This window comes from Petaurus breviceps, unplaced genomic scaffold, assembly GCF_028583685.1.
Source record: "Petaurus breviceps papuanus isolate PSGF00001 unplaced genomic scaffold, PetGlider_PUasm1.0 90683, whole genome shotgun sequence".
In the NCBI taxonomy this organism is placed as follows: Eukaryota; Metazoa; Chordata; class Mammalia; order Diprotodontia; family Petauridae; genus Petaurus; species Petaurus breviceps.
Window position 1 is genome coordinate 6895952 of NW_027187308.1, and position 18166 is coordinate 6914117.

The window sequence follows — 18166 nt, forward strand, 5'->3', positions numbered from 1 at the left end:
ATAGGACTGAGGAGACATGGCTGTTTTGCTGGTACTTTGTCTGTCTGTTTTGATGTTGTTTTGCCAGATTTGTCCACTGGTGAAAGATAGTCCTTTTGTTGAAGAAGTCCTGGAACCTGGCTTTTGGTTAAGAAGCCCTGAGACTGTCCTGCAGACAGAGAGTGAATACTGTCCACTGGTGAAGGACAGTGCTGTTGTTGCAGGGGTCTGGGAACCTTTCTGTTGGTTCAGAAGCCCTGAAGAAGGATTTTCTGGTTGTATGTTTACAGAAATCCTGGGAGAGGGTTTTGCTAATGTTTTCAGGGGTTCTAGGACTGTTCTACAGACAGAGGATGAATTAATGAAGAGACTGGCAATTTATCTTGTGGCCTTGCTAAGCCTTGTCTCCCCAGGAACTAAGATTGCTGAGAACTTGCCTCTGTCAAGATGAAGAAAAGACCTCCATTTGGGTATTAAGTGCTGTGCTTGGACTTGATGTAACTCTGGGGTAGATTCAATTGTGATCCAGAGGTGGAGAACTTTTGACCTTTTTGTGCTCGTGACTGACAAATGAAGGTACTTTACTTATGTTTGGAAACTAATCTCCATTTGAGAAGAGGGGCTTTGTGGTGGACTAAATGAAGGTATAGCCTAGGGGTGGAGAAGTATTTAGAATGGGGACTTGGTAATTGATTGAATGATTGGAAGGTCCTGGGGTGGGGTAGTCCTTGGAGATTATTTAATCACACTTAGTAAATGCTGTATTTTGAATGATGTCATGTTTTGATCTTCTCTGTTCTTGGTTGGTCACTGAATAAAATGGAGAGCACCTATGCTGGTATTCTGAACCTTGGGAAGTTGCCTTTCCTTGGTGTTACATTACACCAACAGAACCCCAGCAAAAAGTAAACCCCAACAGAAACCAGCTGCCTTATCTGCAAAAATGAGAGTTCAAACAGATGATCTTTAAGGTTTAAAAAAAAGAAAAAAAAATTTTTTTTCAATCTAAGAATTTATGGAATATGACCCTTAAATTATTTAGTACAATCAATCTTTCGAATACTGGATTATCAAGAAAATCAAGTACACTGGTTTCATTATGACAAACCAAGAGGAATCAAATTAGATAAACTTACAGAAATATTTTAAGGTGACAAGTTGAAATGGATTTTTCCTTTAAACAAAAAGTATTAGGTCACCTAGGATTACGTTTTACAAATCAAAGAAAGGCTTGAAGGAAGAAGGGGGAGGAGGGGCTCCCCTTAACTGTGATTTAGTGACAAGTTCTTATTTCCTACAAACTAGGCTTATTTTAGCATTTTATTTTTATGTGTTCAGTGATTTCAGTGAAATTAAACTCTATTTTGTTGCTTTTAAACCACTGCCTACTAGAACCACAGGAGTGCATGTGTTTGATTGATCATTAAGTCCAAATAAATTGCTGGTTTAAAAAACAATTATGTAAAATATCAGAAATTTGAAAAAATACATTAAATACTGTTCTTCACCAGAATAATTAAATACTAAGTAGTGTTATATTTCTGAAAATAAAATCAAATGTAAAACTAAAGTAGTTAAAATCAGATGCCACTGATACCATAAACTTAAATGCCTTCTGTCAGCTGCTTACCTGAATACTGCATACCATATTGCTGTGGAGGCTGAGCCTGTGGCTGCTGGGTACCATAGCTGGCCTGTTGTTGGTACTGTTGATACATCTGACCTACACATTAAAGTAAAACAGAAAAATTTTCAAGTCCAACAAATATACTCAAAATATTAATAGTTTACATACGTAATGATTTCATCTCCTTTGAATCTAACAATACTGAAAGGCTATATATTATGCCCATTTTACAAAGAGGAAACTGAGTCTTGGAGAGTTTTAAGTATATTGCCTAAAGTCTCAAAGCTAATAAAAGGTAGAGCCTGGACTCAAACTCAGTCCAAATACAATATTCTTTCCACCCTAGCTCCAGCCCTCAACACCTGTCACCTGGACTACTGGACTAGACCACTAATTGGCCTCCTTGCCTTGAATCTCTAAGCCTCACTCCAATCTATCTTCCACACATGTGTTCAAGTGTTCTTCCTCAAGCACAGCTCTGACCATGTTATTAGGCAAACTCTTAATTGTTCCCTATTGTCCCTACTATAGAACACAAACCCTTCTTTTCAGCTCTTCACAATCAGGCCCTAACCAACCTTTCCAGCTTAATCATACATCACTTCCCTTTGTATATTCTATATTCCAGTCAAACTGGATTTCACATGTGACACACTCCATCTCTCATCTCAGCAAAATGGGGATCACAGGTGAGCAAAGCAACATGTACTGTCAGAGTTCTATCAGTTTGCTTTGCTCAAAATTTGTTGTCATTATAAGGAAGGGTTCAATGTTACAGCAGACAAGGGAAATGAACAGTGGAAAAAAACAAATAGACAACAATAAAACTAAAACATTTAATTAACCAAAATAATATGTAAACAATCCTATTTCCTTCATGATTTTGATTCAGGCGTTCAGTATGTGTCTTGGCTAAAGTCAGTCAATAAGCATCAGTGTTTAGCAACTTAAGACTTGGCACTTGTGCTCAAAATAATTTCTTTTTTCCTTTGGAGGCAGCTTTCAAATGTTTTATTCACTGTTTTGGATGTACTATAAATGTTTCCACTATGGAAAAGAATGTTACGAGTGCAGTACATGTGACTGGGAATGGGTTTGCTGAAGACATCTTCAAAAGGGTAAAATCTTAGAAAACAACCTGGAGGCTGGAATTCAGTTCTTTAGGTAAAGTCCCTTGTAAAAAAAAACAAAAATAAAGAAAATAAAAGGAAGCAAGGCGGGCCCTCGAGATGATTCATTGCAGTAAACACATCCTGGTCCTTGGCCTCCTTCTCAGGCTCTTTGGGGCTCTCAGGCTTTGGGCTGCTTTCCTTCTCTTCCTCCTTCTCCTCCACTGACAGCTCTGAGAACTTCACCACTTTGCCAGTGTTTTCTTCGCCTGCTCCTGCTTTCTTTTCTCTTTCTTCTATTCTCATTCCTGCATTCTTCAAACTTCGCCTTAAATTTCTGGGCATTTTCCGCATGTGGTAATGGAATCGCCAGCACTTCAGGCCTGGGTCTTCTATCAGCAAAGTCAGCGGGTGTGTTCTAGATCCAAGCCCTGTCACTGCCCGCACTAGGCTTCAGCTCCATCAATGGTGTTACACAGTGATTGGCACAGATCTTCAGGGTTTTGCTCCTTCTCATGAGGAGGCAGAATGTCCCTTTCTCCTTGTGTTTCAGCAGCTTCACATCACCCATCCCTCGCTCTTTCCATTCTAGAAGATTGTTCTCAGATGCCCAGTGGAAGAGCTCAGCCCGCGCCTTCAAGAGCTCTTCCTCATCTTCTCCCGGGATCTTAATCCCCTGCTCAGGAGGAGACCATGGGCTCCAACGCGCATCGTGGTTTCCATCAGCCTCTCTCCATGGAGGTGTCGTCCTCCTCATGAGCTCCCTTGGCAGCTGCCATCAGAGCAGGGGGCGATGTGGAGGTGGCAGTGGTTGGTCCTGGCAGTGCAGCGGTACTCGGTCCAGTCTGGTCCATGCCTTGTCTGGCGCTGGCACCTCCTCACCCTGGGCTTACCCCAGCTCAGCCTCAAAATAATTTTTTAAACATTATTTCAAGGGGTTTTTAAAATAGCAGCTTTTGTTTATGATAGGAGATCTTACAACATCAGTAAAGATATCTTCTGAAGTAGCAAAGCTACTAGCTTTGGTAACAATGGATACGTTCCCCTAAATGAAAATCTATTGCTCCAAAACACATTGAAATAGTTTTAAGGCACTAATCAGTAACATACTTTAACAAGGTCACGTTCAATTTAAAGGTATAATGCAAAAGTTCCTACATGTCATGCTAAAGACTTAAATCTTTATGAAATAGAAATTTCAAATCCTTGGAATGTAATAATTATTATGAGTTTGGTGTAATCTAGTACATTTATTTCAGGTTTTCAAAAAACTATCCTTCTTGGGGCGGCTAGGTAGCGCAGTGAGTAGCGCACTGGCCCTGGAGTCAGGAGGACCTGGGTTTGGATCCCACCTCAGGTACTTCGCGTGCGCGCGCACACACACACACACCTCTGCAGCCGTGTGACCTTGGGCAAGTCACTTATCCCCAATTGCCCTACCCTCCCCCTCCAAAAAATAAAGCACTATCCTTCCAACTGTTCAACAGAATGTAAAATTCTTGAAATGGGAATTTTAAGTGCTTTTATAGATTTTTAGATTTATAGGATTTTATAGATTTATAGAATTTTATAAATTCATATCTGCAGTTACTAATTTATGGGTGAGAGGAGGAAGAAAAGGCCTAAAAACTAGGCCACACTAATAATTCCTCTCCTACCCAACACCAAAAGTGTCAATTCTCAAAGTCTTACCCAGACTTACTCTAGTATTCAATAGGACAATAAAAGAATTGCCCAGGAAGATACGGTTATTTCAAAAGTTACACAATAATTCTGTGCCATAAAAAAAGAAAACCAAATGGATGGTTTCCTTCTACCTTACTCCTCTTTATACAGTGAAACTTGAATATACACGTGTACCACCCGGCCTCTAAAATACATAGCTACAGCACCACCTGGTGTTTTCCTGTAGAACCTTAAAACTAACATAAATAAGAATAAAATAAAGCTTTTAAATCTATTCATATCAGTTAGTTAGTGGTGCTCTGAAAATACTATAAATATCATTCTCATAACTTTCCATTTTAAAACTATCCTTAATTTCACAATTTAACTCTTATTTTTACCTTCAATCTGACCTGCCTGTGTCTGAGCTCCTGTATACGGTGGCTGTTGTGGCTGAACACCTGGTGGGTGAGCTGCAGATGAGGAGGAAGCAATGCTGTCCGGTGTTCCAGAACGTTCTTCTGCAGGAGCACTGGGTGGTCCTGAAGAGTGATGAAAAGCATGATCAGAACCTTGCACAGAACTCTAAACATAGCTGGTGCTTAATAAATATTTCCTTCAAAGCAAATTAGAAACAGAAAAAAAAAGAAAAATTAAAGAAACCATATTTCAATCTTAAGCTTTAAGTAAAATCTTTTTCTAATGCCACATTTATATCCTTAAAATTAAAAATGCTATAAAAATGCTCTATGTAACATATACTGAATGTATACTAAATTATACAATGGATCTTCAATGGAAGATTTACAGAAGAAGATTACGGCCAATAATTGTACGAGATTAGAAAGGTTTGAGGAGTTGTACTTTGCATCAGTGGATGGAATATTTACACCAAGCCACACAGGTCTGCCTAAGAACCAAGTATTTCCCTCTTTTAGCTCTCTAATTTTTTTCTTTGCTTGATGTTTTCCAAACAGCTCCAGACTGCAAATGAAGAGTCCCCACTGCCACCTAGCAAGAAGTTGAGTCCTATGTTCCTCAACTCCCCCTGAAAGAAGTAGCAGTTATCTCAACGTCCTTTTCAGTAGTAACCCTATATTCATCTATTACAGAACAAGTACTCATTCTGACCAAAGGAAATTTAGACTATGACAAAATCACGTTGGACCCTGATTCCAAGAGGCTATTGGAAAAGCAGCAGCATATGTCCACAGATATCTAGAGGACCAATCTATTTGAATGTTTCTAAGTTGGGTACTTAACATATCGCTAAGAATTAATCATCCCTCTTTTTTTCCCTTCACTATATCCCCTCAAATCCTGTTCTAGTTCCTTAATACTATCAAAGATAACACTAGGCAGGCTTACCTAAACAAATATATGTCTGGGCCACAATGATTTGGATGTTCCTTTCAATAATACAGGTAGCCAGCCACCCATGTCTACCCATCCCATGCCACTGCTATCCACATCCTCCTAAAAGTTCACCACACCTTGCTGGAGACTTTCCTCAATTTCTTCTGACATTACAAAGGTCCCAGGGGAACACTAACTGTTCATTTGTCATCACCCTCACCACAGGAGCAACCTACTTGCTCTTCCTACACTACCCTTCCCTGACAACATTTGATTCGTTCTCCTTCAAACTGCCTCCCTGGTTACAAGCTTCAGCTATGTGCCTCTGTATTGGTCCATGTGCAATATCCCTTTTAAATCTTTGGAGACTGTGCTATATGTTTAACAGCCATACAGCAACACTTTAAAATATTACTAAAAAGACATCTTTATTTCCATGGAAAACTTGGGATCATTAGAAGAACTCTGGAATTTCCTAAAAACAATACTACCTATTCTCCTTAACAATGGGCTTAACTCTTTTGTTCATTTGTACTGTCTGTCCCAGGTATACATACTCAAGAACATGCTCTATAGATCCTCCATCTAAATGCAGGGTCATAATCAGTTACATATGTGATTCTTCATCCACTTGGCCTTTCCTGTGTGGATGGTGAGACCCAACTCTTGAATGTTTACTGATCTCTTCCAGGAGGCTATTTGAACAGCATAATATTACACATAAACAGGAGCATCTGGAAGACCTCACATTTCACAGGGAATTTTTCAACTTGGATTCTGCTGGATTCTCATCCACAAAAAAATTATGATCAGAGGGTCATTGAATAGGGTTATTTCTGTTGCCATATCTTTGAAAGAATCTTGAATAATTGTGATGTATCAATGAAAAACACCTTGTTGGGAGAGATACCTGAAGGTGGAATTTTGCTTTGCTAAATCAAATGCTTTTTTCATTATCAACAAACAACAAGCACTGTGGGTTGTCATATTTTAATATATTACCTTTTAATATATTGTAAAACGGTAAAGACGTAGTCCAGTTGTGAATAGTACTTGGAAAAAAATCTGCTTTTCCTACTAAAATCTTCATAAAGAATATCCTCAATTCATGCATGGGTTAAGTCTCAAAGATCTTATATAAACAAGAAAGCAGGCACAGAGTTGGTGGCTGTTGCTATTTTCAGTAGCTTTCCAAAAAAAGATCCAAGATTTTTTTCATGCCTTTGGTATCTTCTCCTTCAGATACTTTGACCCCTTAATGTGCCCTCACAATTGTGCTGCCTCCAGCATGGTTCTCCTCTACATACACTTGAAGTAATCCAGCTGCTTTTCTTTAGTGTGATTTCTACCTTCCCTGTAAGCACATCCAGGACTGTGATGCTGGAGTCCAAGTGAGGTTGCCCCACCAACCTTGATGGCAAGAAAGTTTGTTTTAATAATCTTTAGATATCTTTTCTGAGGTAGGCATACAACTCTGAAATCAACTTGTATTCTTTTTCCTTCTCCAATAGTTAATATATATTCTCTCTTTGCAATACCTCTCAGATTCACCTTTTCTTTTCCATATTGATAATGAACACCCCAGTTTAGGCCTCATCACAACATACCTATATTATTAATACAAAAATTTTGTAGATTTTTTCCTATGCAGTTTCTCCTTACTGTAATCCAATACGTACAAAGTTACTAAAGTTAACTTTCCTCAAATTATGTGTGTCACATCATGCTCCTACTTAAGAACTGACAGTGACTCTCTATTGCCTATAACATGAAACCTAAATTCTTACAGTCCTAACAATCCAAGTCCATTTGTGAAAAACATCCCTTACCACCTGACATCACTGTACCTAATAAGTATGAAGTCTACATTTCGTTCATTTATGCTTTAGTTACTCTGCAAATGTTTTGCATGAAATTCTATTTTCTGTGATCAAAATTAGGAGCCATTCTCCCAGATTTAGTAAGAAAATATATGTAATTTGTAAAACTAATAGTTCTCCTAACTTGAAAAAAGTTTATAAACAGCATAGGTTCTTTTAATTGTTTATTCTGTATGAGAAATACATGAAATGGAGTTATTCAAGAGAAAATTGCATAGTTATTTAGAAAAGGAAAAAGAGATTAAGAATGTTTTTCAACCTAGAAATTTGGCTTAGAGGATCCCCCCAAAGCAGAATACAACAAATAAAAGTATTCTTTTGCTATAATTCTAAAGTAAATTCAATATAATTCAGCTTTTAATCAATAAATATTTATTAAGCACCTACCATGTGACAGGTACTGCGGTTAGCACAGGTAGTGAGGAAACAAAGACAACCATGAAACAATCCCTGAATTCAAGAAACTTATCTTCTATCAGCAAAAACAACATATACATAAAAGCATATACAAAATATATGTAAAATAAATAAACAGTAATGAGGGGAGGGAGAAGGAAGCAGAGAAATGGAAGCAATAGCAGCTCAGGGTATCAGAAATATCCTCATATAAGAAGTTGTATGTAAGTAAATTCTAAAAAAAAGATAGAGAGTCTAAGAGACAGATGAGTAGGGGAGAGCATTCCTGCCACAGGGGGATCATCTGTACAAAGCCAAAGTGAGAGGAGATGGAATATTGACCAGGAGGGGGCAAGGTGGGGTAGCCAGTTAGGAAAGTTTGGCTGAACCATGCACTGCATGGAAGGGAGTAATGTGAAGTAACTGAAGAGGTGGATTGGAGGCAAATTGTAAAGGGCTTTAAATAACAAGAAGGAGAGTTTGCAGTTAATCTTAGGGGTAACAGGGAATTACTAGAGTTTATTAAGTAATGAAGCAACATAATAAAATCTAGACTTTGAGAAAAACACTTTGGCAGCTGAATGGAAGAGATATGTTGGGAAGGGGAGAGACGTGAGACAGGAAAACTAATAAGGCAAATGAAATAGTCTAGGAGACAAGGGGTGAGCCCTGAATAACTACATGAGCAGAGAAAAAGTAACATCTGGGAAAGATGCTGCAGAGGTAGAAACAATAAGATTTGGCAACTAATTGGATATATCTGGTTAAGTAGAATGAGGAGTCAAAGATGACATTCTAAGGTCGTGAACTTGGATGACTAGAATGAATTGTGGTATCCTCAAAAAATAGGCAAGTTAAGAAGAGGTGTGGATTTGAAAGGAAAGATGTAGTCTTTTCTGGACATGTTGAGTTTAAGAGGCCTATAAGGATACCTAGTGGGACAGGCAACTGATGATGTGGGACAGGTCAGACATACAGGGTTGGATATATAGTTCTGGGAATCACATGCAGAGAGATGACAATTAAACTCATGTGAGTGTATGTGTTCACTAGGAGAGGATAGAGGGAAAAGAGAAAAACAGATCTCACAACAGAGTATTAAGGCTACAGGGATGATGATTCAGTAACAACAACAACAACAAACTGATAACGAGAAGCAACGCAGATTGGAGGAAATTCAAGAGAGAACAATGTAATAAAAACCCAGGGAGAAGAGAGTATCTCAGAGAAAAAGGGAGTCAACAGAGTAAATTGCTACAGAAAATTTAAGGAAGAAGACTGAGAAAAGAAACTTGAATTTGTCAATTAAGACACCAATGTCTGTAAAAGAACAGTTTCAGTTCAGTGATGAGGTCAGATGCCAGAAGGCAAAAGGGGTAGTACGGGGATTGGGAAGGAGGGAGGAGAGGAAAGAAAAGAGGAAGCACAAACAGATAGTTTTTAAATTTTGCCTTTAATAAAACAAGCATTCTTACCTGAAACCTGATCATCTGTCAGACCAAATGCTGACATGACATTTTTGTTGATTTCATCTTGATTTTTTAATGGATCAAAAGCAGACATACTTGCTGCCATCACTTGGGTAGACTGTTTGCCTGAAGAATCAGAAGCAGTGGGTTTTTCTTCCCTACTATCCACAGCATCTGGGGTGGAATAAGGAAGAACAAAATTAGTTTTAATTTTAAATATAATACAGAAAATTAATTAATGATATAGGTATAACGTTTATTACAACACATTCTCTTTAACAAATAAAGTTCTAGGAAAATGAAATAAAGCATGCATTTTACTCAGTTTTTTTTTAATCACAAAGTTTTAGAGGTGGCAAGGATTACATAAGGACCACCTCATTTTATACAGGAGGACACCATGTCCTATTGAAGTGAAATGATTCGTCCAAAGTCACAGACTGGAAACACATGACTCTAGAGTTCTTCCCACTTCTTCACACTGCCTCTAGAAGTTTCATAAAATTATTAAAAGCTAACCTTTAAGAGTATGATTTAAGTTTAAAGCACATAAGTCTCATTCCACATCAGATAACTATAGTATATCAAAGATACTATACATTTAACAAAGTTATTCTTCTATGCAAATTTTTTAAAAATTCAACAAATAAACACCTTGAGTTTATACTCTACTTTTTTTCTAAGAAGGTCAGGGTCCTCAATGGGCATCTAGATACAGAACAAATGTTATATATGGGAAACTGATGTATATATACATACACACACAAATAGCTGGAAATTACTGATAACCTTTTAATATACTATAGTGAGATCAAAAGAGGTTTATTAGCAACAAGAGTTTAGTAAAAGGAGACCAAAGATCAGAACTTTTCTACATTTTATTACAGTAGCTAAAATACTACAAACATTATTAAAGGTCATTCACTGGTCTTTCATTACAGTATCACCTTCCATATGGCACAGAATTCAGTATGAAGTAGTCCACCTTAAATGCCATTCAATATGGTTTATTTCTGGTAGGAATAGGGGGGGTCTCACAATAAAACTATTGTATTACAATCCCATTACACAAGCTTCTAAGGATAGCGTTACTATGAGGCCCCAATTTATTCTGATAAAATTTATTCTGATAAAGAACTGCAGCAAGAAGCTATTGTAATTGACTAATTACTATAATCAATTACTAAGTACTTACAAAGTATCTATTATGTGTTGGGCAAGATAACTTCTCAGGGAGGGAAATGTTCATAAAACAGTTTTTCCTTTACTTTCATGGAGGCAGGTGCCTGATACATATAAGCTAAGAAACTATAGGCAAATTACTTCATCTTTAATAATGTAGGAAATTCTCTAAGATTATGTCTATTTATGCACAAATAGGTATGTATATATACATATGCATGAATAAATGTCCATATATGTATGTGTGTATACATATATGTGAATACAGAGGAGGGACTTTCCATACCAGGAATTCCCTACAGATAAACTCAGAGGTCTGGATTTTTAAAAAGGCAGCTGAGGAGGCAGAGTCTCCTCAGTATACAAAATGGATAATCACAAGTCAAAGAAGGACAGGTTTCACAACCTACCATTTTCAGGGAGACTGGTAGAAGGTCCAGGTTCAACAGGTGGTTCTAAACAATCCAACAGACGATTCACTTTGTTTCGAAGCTCTATCAGTTCTCTACGGAGATATTTTACCTGACTTGATTCAAGAGGCCTTGGTTGCCCATTAACTATATGGGAAACAATTAATTCACTTAAAATTAATAAGGAGTATTTTGCCCAAACCCAATGAACATTAACATCATAATATAAAATCCAATCAAGTATTTTAAAATAAATGATTCATTTTAAAACATGAAACCACAATCACACATAGTATCTGTCACAGGGACCATGGGGACTTGACCTGTAATTTCACTGTTACAGGAAATCCCTAGATGAAGAAACTCCTTCTACTAATGTAGATCAGCAACTTCTCTGCAATTTTGAGTCTAGAAGAGATGATAAGCACACAACTCTTACAGACACTCACAAGTGCTGCCCAAACCAGATTAAAATATAATTATGAAATACTTAACAAAATAAAAATATAATAAAACATAGATAATGTTAATTATGTGCCCAAACAAATCCTAACTTATGGTTTAGTGGAGCTTGTTTTTAATCTAATACCAGTGGCCTAGAGCACAGAGAGGTTAAGCTGCCCAGCGCGATAAATGTCAGAGACAGGACTTGAACCCAGGTCTTCCTGGCTCTGAGGCCAGCTCTCTATCCATCATAACAAGCTGTTTCTCCCTCTAAAGAAGAGTAAATAGTTTGCTGCTCATTTTAAGTTATTTTTGTCTATAATAAGTTGCTTTTCAAAAGGAAACTGACATACACATGATCCCAATGAAAGCATATGATGGTCATAGGTCAAACTCAGATAGAAATAGAGGCTATTAAGCCATACATAAAGATCCCAGAGCGCCACATACTGACTTAGAAAACCACATATTATCTATGTTTTATTGTATTTTTGTATGTGTTGTTATGTTTCCCAATCTTATTTTAATCTGGTTCCAGTCACACTTTTAAGTTATGGTGGGATGCATGTGGCCCAGGGCCTACATTTAACACCCCTGATGGAGAGCAATGAGTCTATGAAACTTAAAGCTCCCTATATAAATTCTACAAACACTAATGTACTATTAACAAATCACAAGTTTTAAATTTCTGAGGTCATGGAATAAAACCAATGCAACAAAGAAACAATATAAAAAGGGTAGAACTGATTTAAATATCTTTCTATCACCTTATAGAATGAAAAGGCTTTCATAAATCTAATATACATAGATATATAAAATCACCATTAAGACTGAATTTGACTTCTATTTATATTCTACTAGATTAAACTTCTACTTATACTCTTCTAGATTAAAAATCTCATTTCTTAACTATTCATTGACTTCAAACATTTAAATTTCTCTTGTGCAAGAGTTATGTATACTTTCAAAGTATATGTTAGAGACCTGGTTTCTCTCCCATCAACAGATCAAGTGTGACTATGTAAAATAAAAACATTCTTTTTACTTTTTTAACACAAATACTAGAATGTACATAATCCATTAACAAGGTGGGTCAGAAAGTGGCAAAAGGAACAAGTATATGTATGTGTATAAATGTGTAAATGTATATACATATGCACATACATACAAATATGTGTGTATATATGTATACGTTTAAGTATATAGAGATATAAGATGCTCTATTAAGCACTTTATAAATATCTTTTTGACCTTCACAGCAATCCTGCAAGATAGGTGATATTATTATGCCCATTTTCTAGCTGAGGATCAAGAACATTTATTAAGCACCTACTCTGAACCAAGGAGTATACCAGCCACTGGGTATGTAAAGTAAAAAAATCAAATAGTCTCTGCCCTCCAGAAACATATTCTCTTCATGGGAATTAACATATACATAAGTAGCGTATATACAAGGTAACCTGGAGGGAAAGTCATTAGCAATGGGCTGGGGACATTGGAAAAAGTTTCACATAGAATATAGTGCCTGAGCTGAGGAAACAAGTGTTTCTAACAGGAAAACATAAGAGTCAACCCAGAGGCACTGAGATGACCAAAGGAATGCTACGTTTGAGGAAAAGCAAGAGGCCAGTTGGGCTGGACTAGAGAGAAGGGAATAATGTATAATGAAGATGGAAAGGCAGGTTGCAGCCAGGTTGTGAAGGGCTTTAGAAGGTCAAACAGAAGTTTAAATTTGTTCTTTGAGAAAACAGAGCCACTGAAGTTTAATCACGGAAAGGGGAGGAGGTAAAAGCAAAGGGGACAGAAAATAAGGTCAAATCTGTGATGAAGGAAAATCTCTTAAACAACAGGGTAAAGAATGAATTAGAGAAGGGAAAGACTTGAGGCAGAGAGACCAATTAGGAGGCTACTAAAATAGTCCAGGCAAGATATGAAGAGGGCTTCAATATATCTGACTGAATGTTGTCTCTTTCAAAGTAGTCACCCTGGGAAGCTTGAATGAACTTGACCTCAAAATATTTTTGAACTTCTTTTGGCATTGCCTTCAGAACCGGTATACAAGCCAAACAAGAAAAATTAAGCACATTTCATTTTCTTTTCCTTTCTAGAGCTTAACATAGTACCTGGCCTACAGCAGGCACATCATAAATGTAGTTGATTTAATTTTTTCCCAAAATGGACCAGATCATGCTTATTACTCATCTTGATCACCAGATAAAAATTTGCACCATTAGGGATATTTAGACAATGTAACAAGCTCTAGAGACAATTTCAAGAAAGGAGTTCCAAAACTTTTTTGAACACTAAAATTATCATAACAAAATGTATGATGTCCTGTGAGGACTACTGTGAAGGAGACAACATTTGGCTAAGTTTGCTATTATGTTTAAAAGATGTCAAGTTTCTTTACAACACATCCAGAGTTATGAATACAACTTAATAGGTCATTTAAATTAATAGCTGGTTGGTTGTACACCTTCAAATGCCAAAGAAAAACATAAAACAAAGAAATTTTAAAAATAATTTTCATTCCCATGTGCCCTGCTTACACAGAAACAGCAAAGCAGGTGGAAGGTACTAAGAATCATAGTCTTTGGACTATCTTAATGTTGGTACTCAAAATGTGAAATCTGAGGGAGGCAGCACCATGCAGTAAAGTGCTGGGTTTAAAATGGAAGAATCTAAATTTGAATTCCAGTTTAGCCATTTTCTACCTGTGTAACTGTTTTTTTTTTTAATTTATCCTTTCTAGTCTTCAAGTTCCTGAACTATAAAAGAGATGGATAAGAAGACCTCTGTGGTCTTTTCCACTGCTTATAATATGATTTTATGATTCTTTTGAACAATGAATTGACAAAGTATTTGAGAACAGAATCACATTAATATTAACATTGCTGCCAGGTCTAAAATCAGGAAGACCCGAATTTAAACCTGGCCTCTAGTACTTACTAGCTGTGTGACCCTGGGCAAGTCACTTAACTTCACTGCCTCAGTCTCCACAACTAAAATGGGGATAATTAAAGCATCTTCCTCCCAGAGTTGTTGTGAAGATTAAAGTAGATATCTGTAATGCTCTTAGCACAAAGCCTGGCACTGAGTAGGTGCTATAATAATGCTTGCTATTGTTACTATTTTACCCTAAATCTACTTTTGACCCATCAGTCTCACTTACTTGAGAAAAATTCATTAACCTCTCACATGTGAATGCTGAGATTTTAACATCTAGATTCCTCTTCTGGAAGCCACATGATCCTAAGGTCCAGACTACCACAAATGATCCCTCCCTGAACTTAAGGTTCCTCCCACTCCAGAAACAGCTTCTCTTCCTGATCAAATTTATCTCTATATTGATCCCTCCCACCAAATTCCTGTTTCTGGCCTCCCTGACTCTCTAAACTCTACCTTAAGGTTAAAGAGAAAAGAACTATTTGGGGTTATAGGAAAACAGAAAGACTAATTGCAAAAGCTGTGAACTAGCCTGACCATTTTAAAAAGCAGTACAGAATTATAGTATAAGATATAAAATCATGCATATCCTTTGACCTAGTAATGCTAGTATTAGGCTCCCACCCTAAGGAAGTCACTGACAGGAAAATAATTACCTATCTGCTCAAAAACATTAATAGCAGCACTATTTGTAATTGCAAAAAGCTCTGAAAAAAAACTGAGCTAGGATTGGTAAAGATAGCTAAATAGGCTGTAATATATGAATACAATGGGATATCCCTCAACAGTAAAGAACACCAAATATGAAGAATTCAAAGAAATGTGGAGAAGTCAAAGTATGAGGCAGTGAAAAAAAAGAATATACAGATTAAATACAGCTATGTAAATGAAAACTATAGAGGGCAACAAAATTCAGGTTAAATGCAACAGGAGAACTACCTTGTTAAAGTTAGTGTGCAAAACATTTATTTTCTTTTAACTGTGAAAGGTCAAAATGTAATTATTTACGAGTTTGGGGTTATTTGCTTTGTTTCAGGGATTTCTTCTTTATGAGTAAACAGTCATACAGAGGAACCAACAGCCATATACTTTTCTCCTACCCTTTTCATTGTCCCATAAATACTTCTTAATGGTCAGTGGCTACCATGGCTCATGCCCACTGGGAGCTGGTTTTCCAGATTCAGAATTGTTGCACAATACGAAACTAAAAAATCTAAACACAGTAAAAAGCAACTATTTCTCCTATCAATAAGGATAGGTTATGGAGCCATGAAGAGCAATTGAGAATAAAATGAAAAGAAATAAGGAAGAAGAGGATGAGAAAATCACTGGATTGTAAATTAAAAGACACAGATTCAAATTCTGATCCTGCTATTTCTTACCTGTAGGATACTGGGCAAACCGCTGAAGAGGTCTAGAACCTAAGTTTCCTCATATTTAAATCAGCGAAGAGCACTAGATTTCCTTTCAGATACTTTCTAACTGTCAAACATATGATCGGGTCAAACATGGCCCTTCATAAGAGTAAAGGATCGTTTAAAAATAAAAATTGTAGAAAATCTAAAAAGCTGGCTTCTGATTGAGGAAAATCTGGGTTTGGGTTCAGACTCAGTTAACTGGCTTGTGCGGGTGACTGTGCAAGTCACTTAACCTCAAATTAACAACAAGGTTACATGGTGCTGATGTGTATGCAAAAGTGAGTTTCCTCACCAGGAGTTCCCCATACCAATAGCAAAAAAAAAAAAAAATTTTCTAAAGAAGTGAAAGAAAAATTATAGCACCTATTTTTACCTTCATGTCAAAAGCAGAGATTTTTCAAAAAAAAAAAAAAAATTTCCCCCCCCCCCCCCAAGCTAGTATTTATCCTTACATTTTCATAAAAATGTTTCAGATGAGTCCTTATTTTTTTAGCGGGAGTGAGGAGTGGCAACTCCCTTTTACTTCAAATACAGTCAAACATTTAAATTTGAATATGCCATTTCCTTCACCTACAATTTCTTTCCTAATCTTCTTTTCCACCAATACCTACTATTAAAACCTCATTTTAAAACATTCTTTTTTCAAGATATATTCACTTCTCTTAGAACCTCCAACGTTAACTCCAAGTGTCCAAAATAATAATTTAATATTTCTTTTCCCCTAAAACTTATTCCTTCTCAACTTTGCAATGTCTACTGATGACATTATAATTCTTCCAGTCACCCCAGCTCATACCTTTCATGTCATCCCCAGTTTTTCACTCTCCTTTACTCCACACACATATTTGATAGGTTGCCAAGTCTTGTCCATTCTGTCTCTCCATCTTACACAATTACCATCAGTCTCTCTCCTCTACAATCCACCCTCCATATAGTTGCCAACTGATATGACTAAGGTATCATGTTACTACCATGCCAGAGAGGTTCAGAGGCTCCTCACTGGCCTTAGTATAAAATACAAAGTTTTCTATTTGGCACTTAAAAGTCTTTCACAATGTGGTTCTAGCTTTTCTTTTCAGGATAATTACACATTATTCCCAATCACACACTATTCACTCTGGCTGGGCTGGTGCCATTCTATCTCCCACCTCTGTGCATTTATACAGACCACTCTAAGTTAGCAGTGCTCTCCTCCCACCTGTCTCTTGGAACCTCTTCAAAGCTACACTGAGACAAAGACTTCCTTTCCTGATTACTCCAATTGTTAGGGATCCCCCAATCTGTAAATATATTTTGTAATCTTCTTGTATTTACTTATCCAATTTATTTATCCACTTATCCATATTTTATCCCCCTAGATAGAATGAAAGCTCTTGGATGGTAAGGATTGTATCACATTTTTATTTGTATCCCCAATGCCTAGCAAAGAGTACAACATAAACTCATTATTTAATGTGTAGTAATAGTTAATATATTAATATTAGATAATTAATAGACTATATTAGATAAATACTATATTAAATATTTATATACTGTTAACAGACATAAACTATATGCCTTTTCCACAAAATATTTCCCTTAATATTCTCTATTTCACATCTAGAGAAAAGGTATCATTAAATGTCTATTTTATACCACCCCACCCTTGTCATACTTGCAGTTATTTAATGTTTTTCAGCTGTCTCCTCCTGTTAGATGTTTTTTAATTTTTAATTTTTATTATTAAATTTTATGTTGATTTTTAGTTTACAACATTCATTTCCACAAGATTTTGAGTTGCAAATTTTCTCCCCGTCTTTCCCCTACCCACCACCCCAGAACAGCAATCCCACTGAATACCCCCTCCCCCAATATGCTCTCTCCTATATCCTCCCCCATTCCCCATCCAACTTTCCAGTAGGGTAAGATGGATCTCCATACCCCAGTGCCTGTATATCTTATTTCCCAGTGCATGTAAAAATAATAATAATAATTTGTTTAAAAATGTGATTTTAAAACTCTGAATTCCAGATTCTTTCCCTTCTCCCCTCCTCACTTTCCTGTCTCCCACCCTCACTGGTAAGATAAGCAACTCAATATAGGTTGTACATGTGTAGTTACAAAAAACATTTCCATAGTGGATATACTGTTAAAGACTGACTATATTTCCCTCCATCCTATCCCATCCCCCCCCACTTGTTCTATTTTCTACTTTGACCCTGACCCTTTTCAAAAGTGTGTGCTTCTAACGACCCTCCCCCCCAGCCTATCCTCCCTTCCATCATCCTACCTCTTATCTCTTAACC

The 18166-nt window shown here is 36.8% G+C and overlaps 1 protein-coding gene and 1 pseudogene across 2 annotated transcripts in view; both read right to left on the reverse strand.

Moving 5' to 3' along the window:
- Positions 1-18166, reverse strand: part of TFG (trafficking from ER to golgi regulator) — a 38307-nt gene that overhangs the window by 4061 nt on the left and 16080 nt on the right. Inside the window, exons 4-7 of one of the 2 annotated variants that reach the window (XM_069065347.1) lie at positions 11074-11220; positions 9488-9655; positions 4794-4922; positions 1610-1702 (exon numbers count right to left, since the gene is read on the reverse strand). In XM_069065347.1, coding sequence (XP_068921448.1) covers positions 1610-1702; positions 4794-4922; positions 9488-9655; positions 11074-11220 — 537 coding nt within the window. Of the gene's footprint in view, positions 1-1609; positions 1703-4781; positions 4923-9487; positions 9656-11073; positions 11221-18166 lie in introns of both variants that reach the window. The other variant, XM_069065346.1, reaches the window with a different exon arrangement.
- On the reverse strand, positions 1710-4773 carry LOC138144035 (ran-specific GTPase-activating protein pseudogene; annotated as a pseudogene).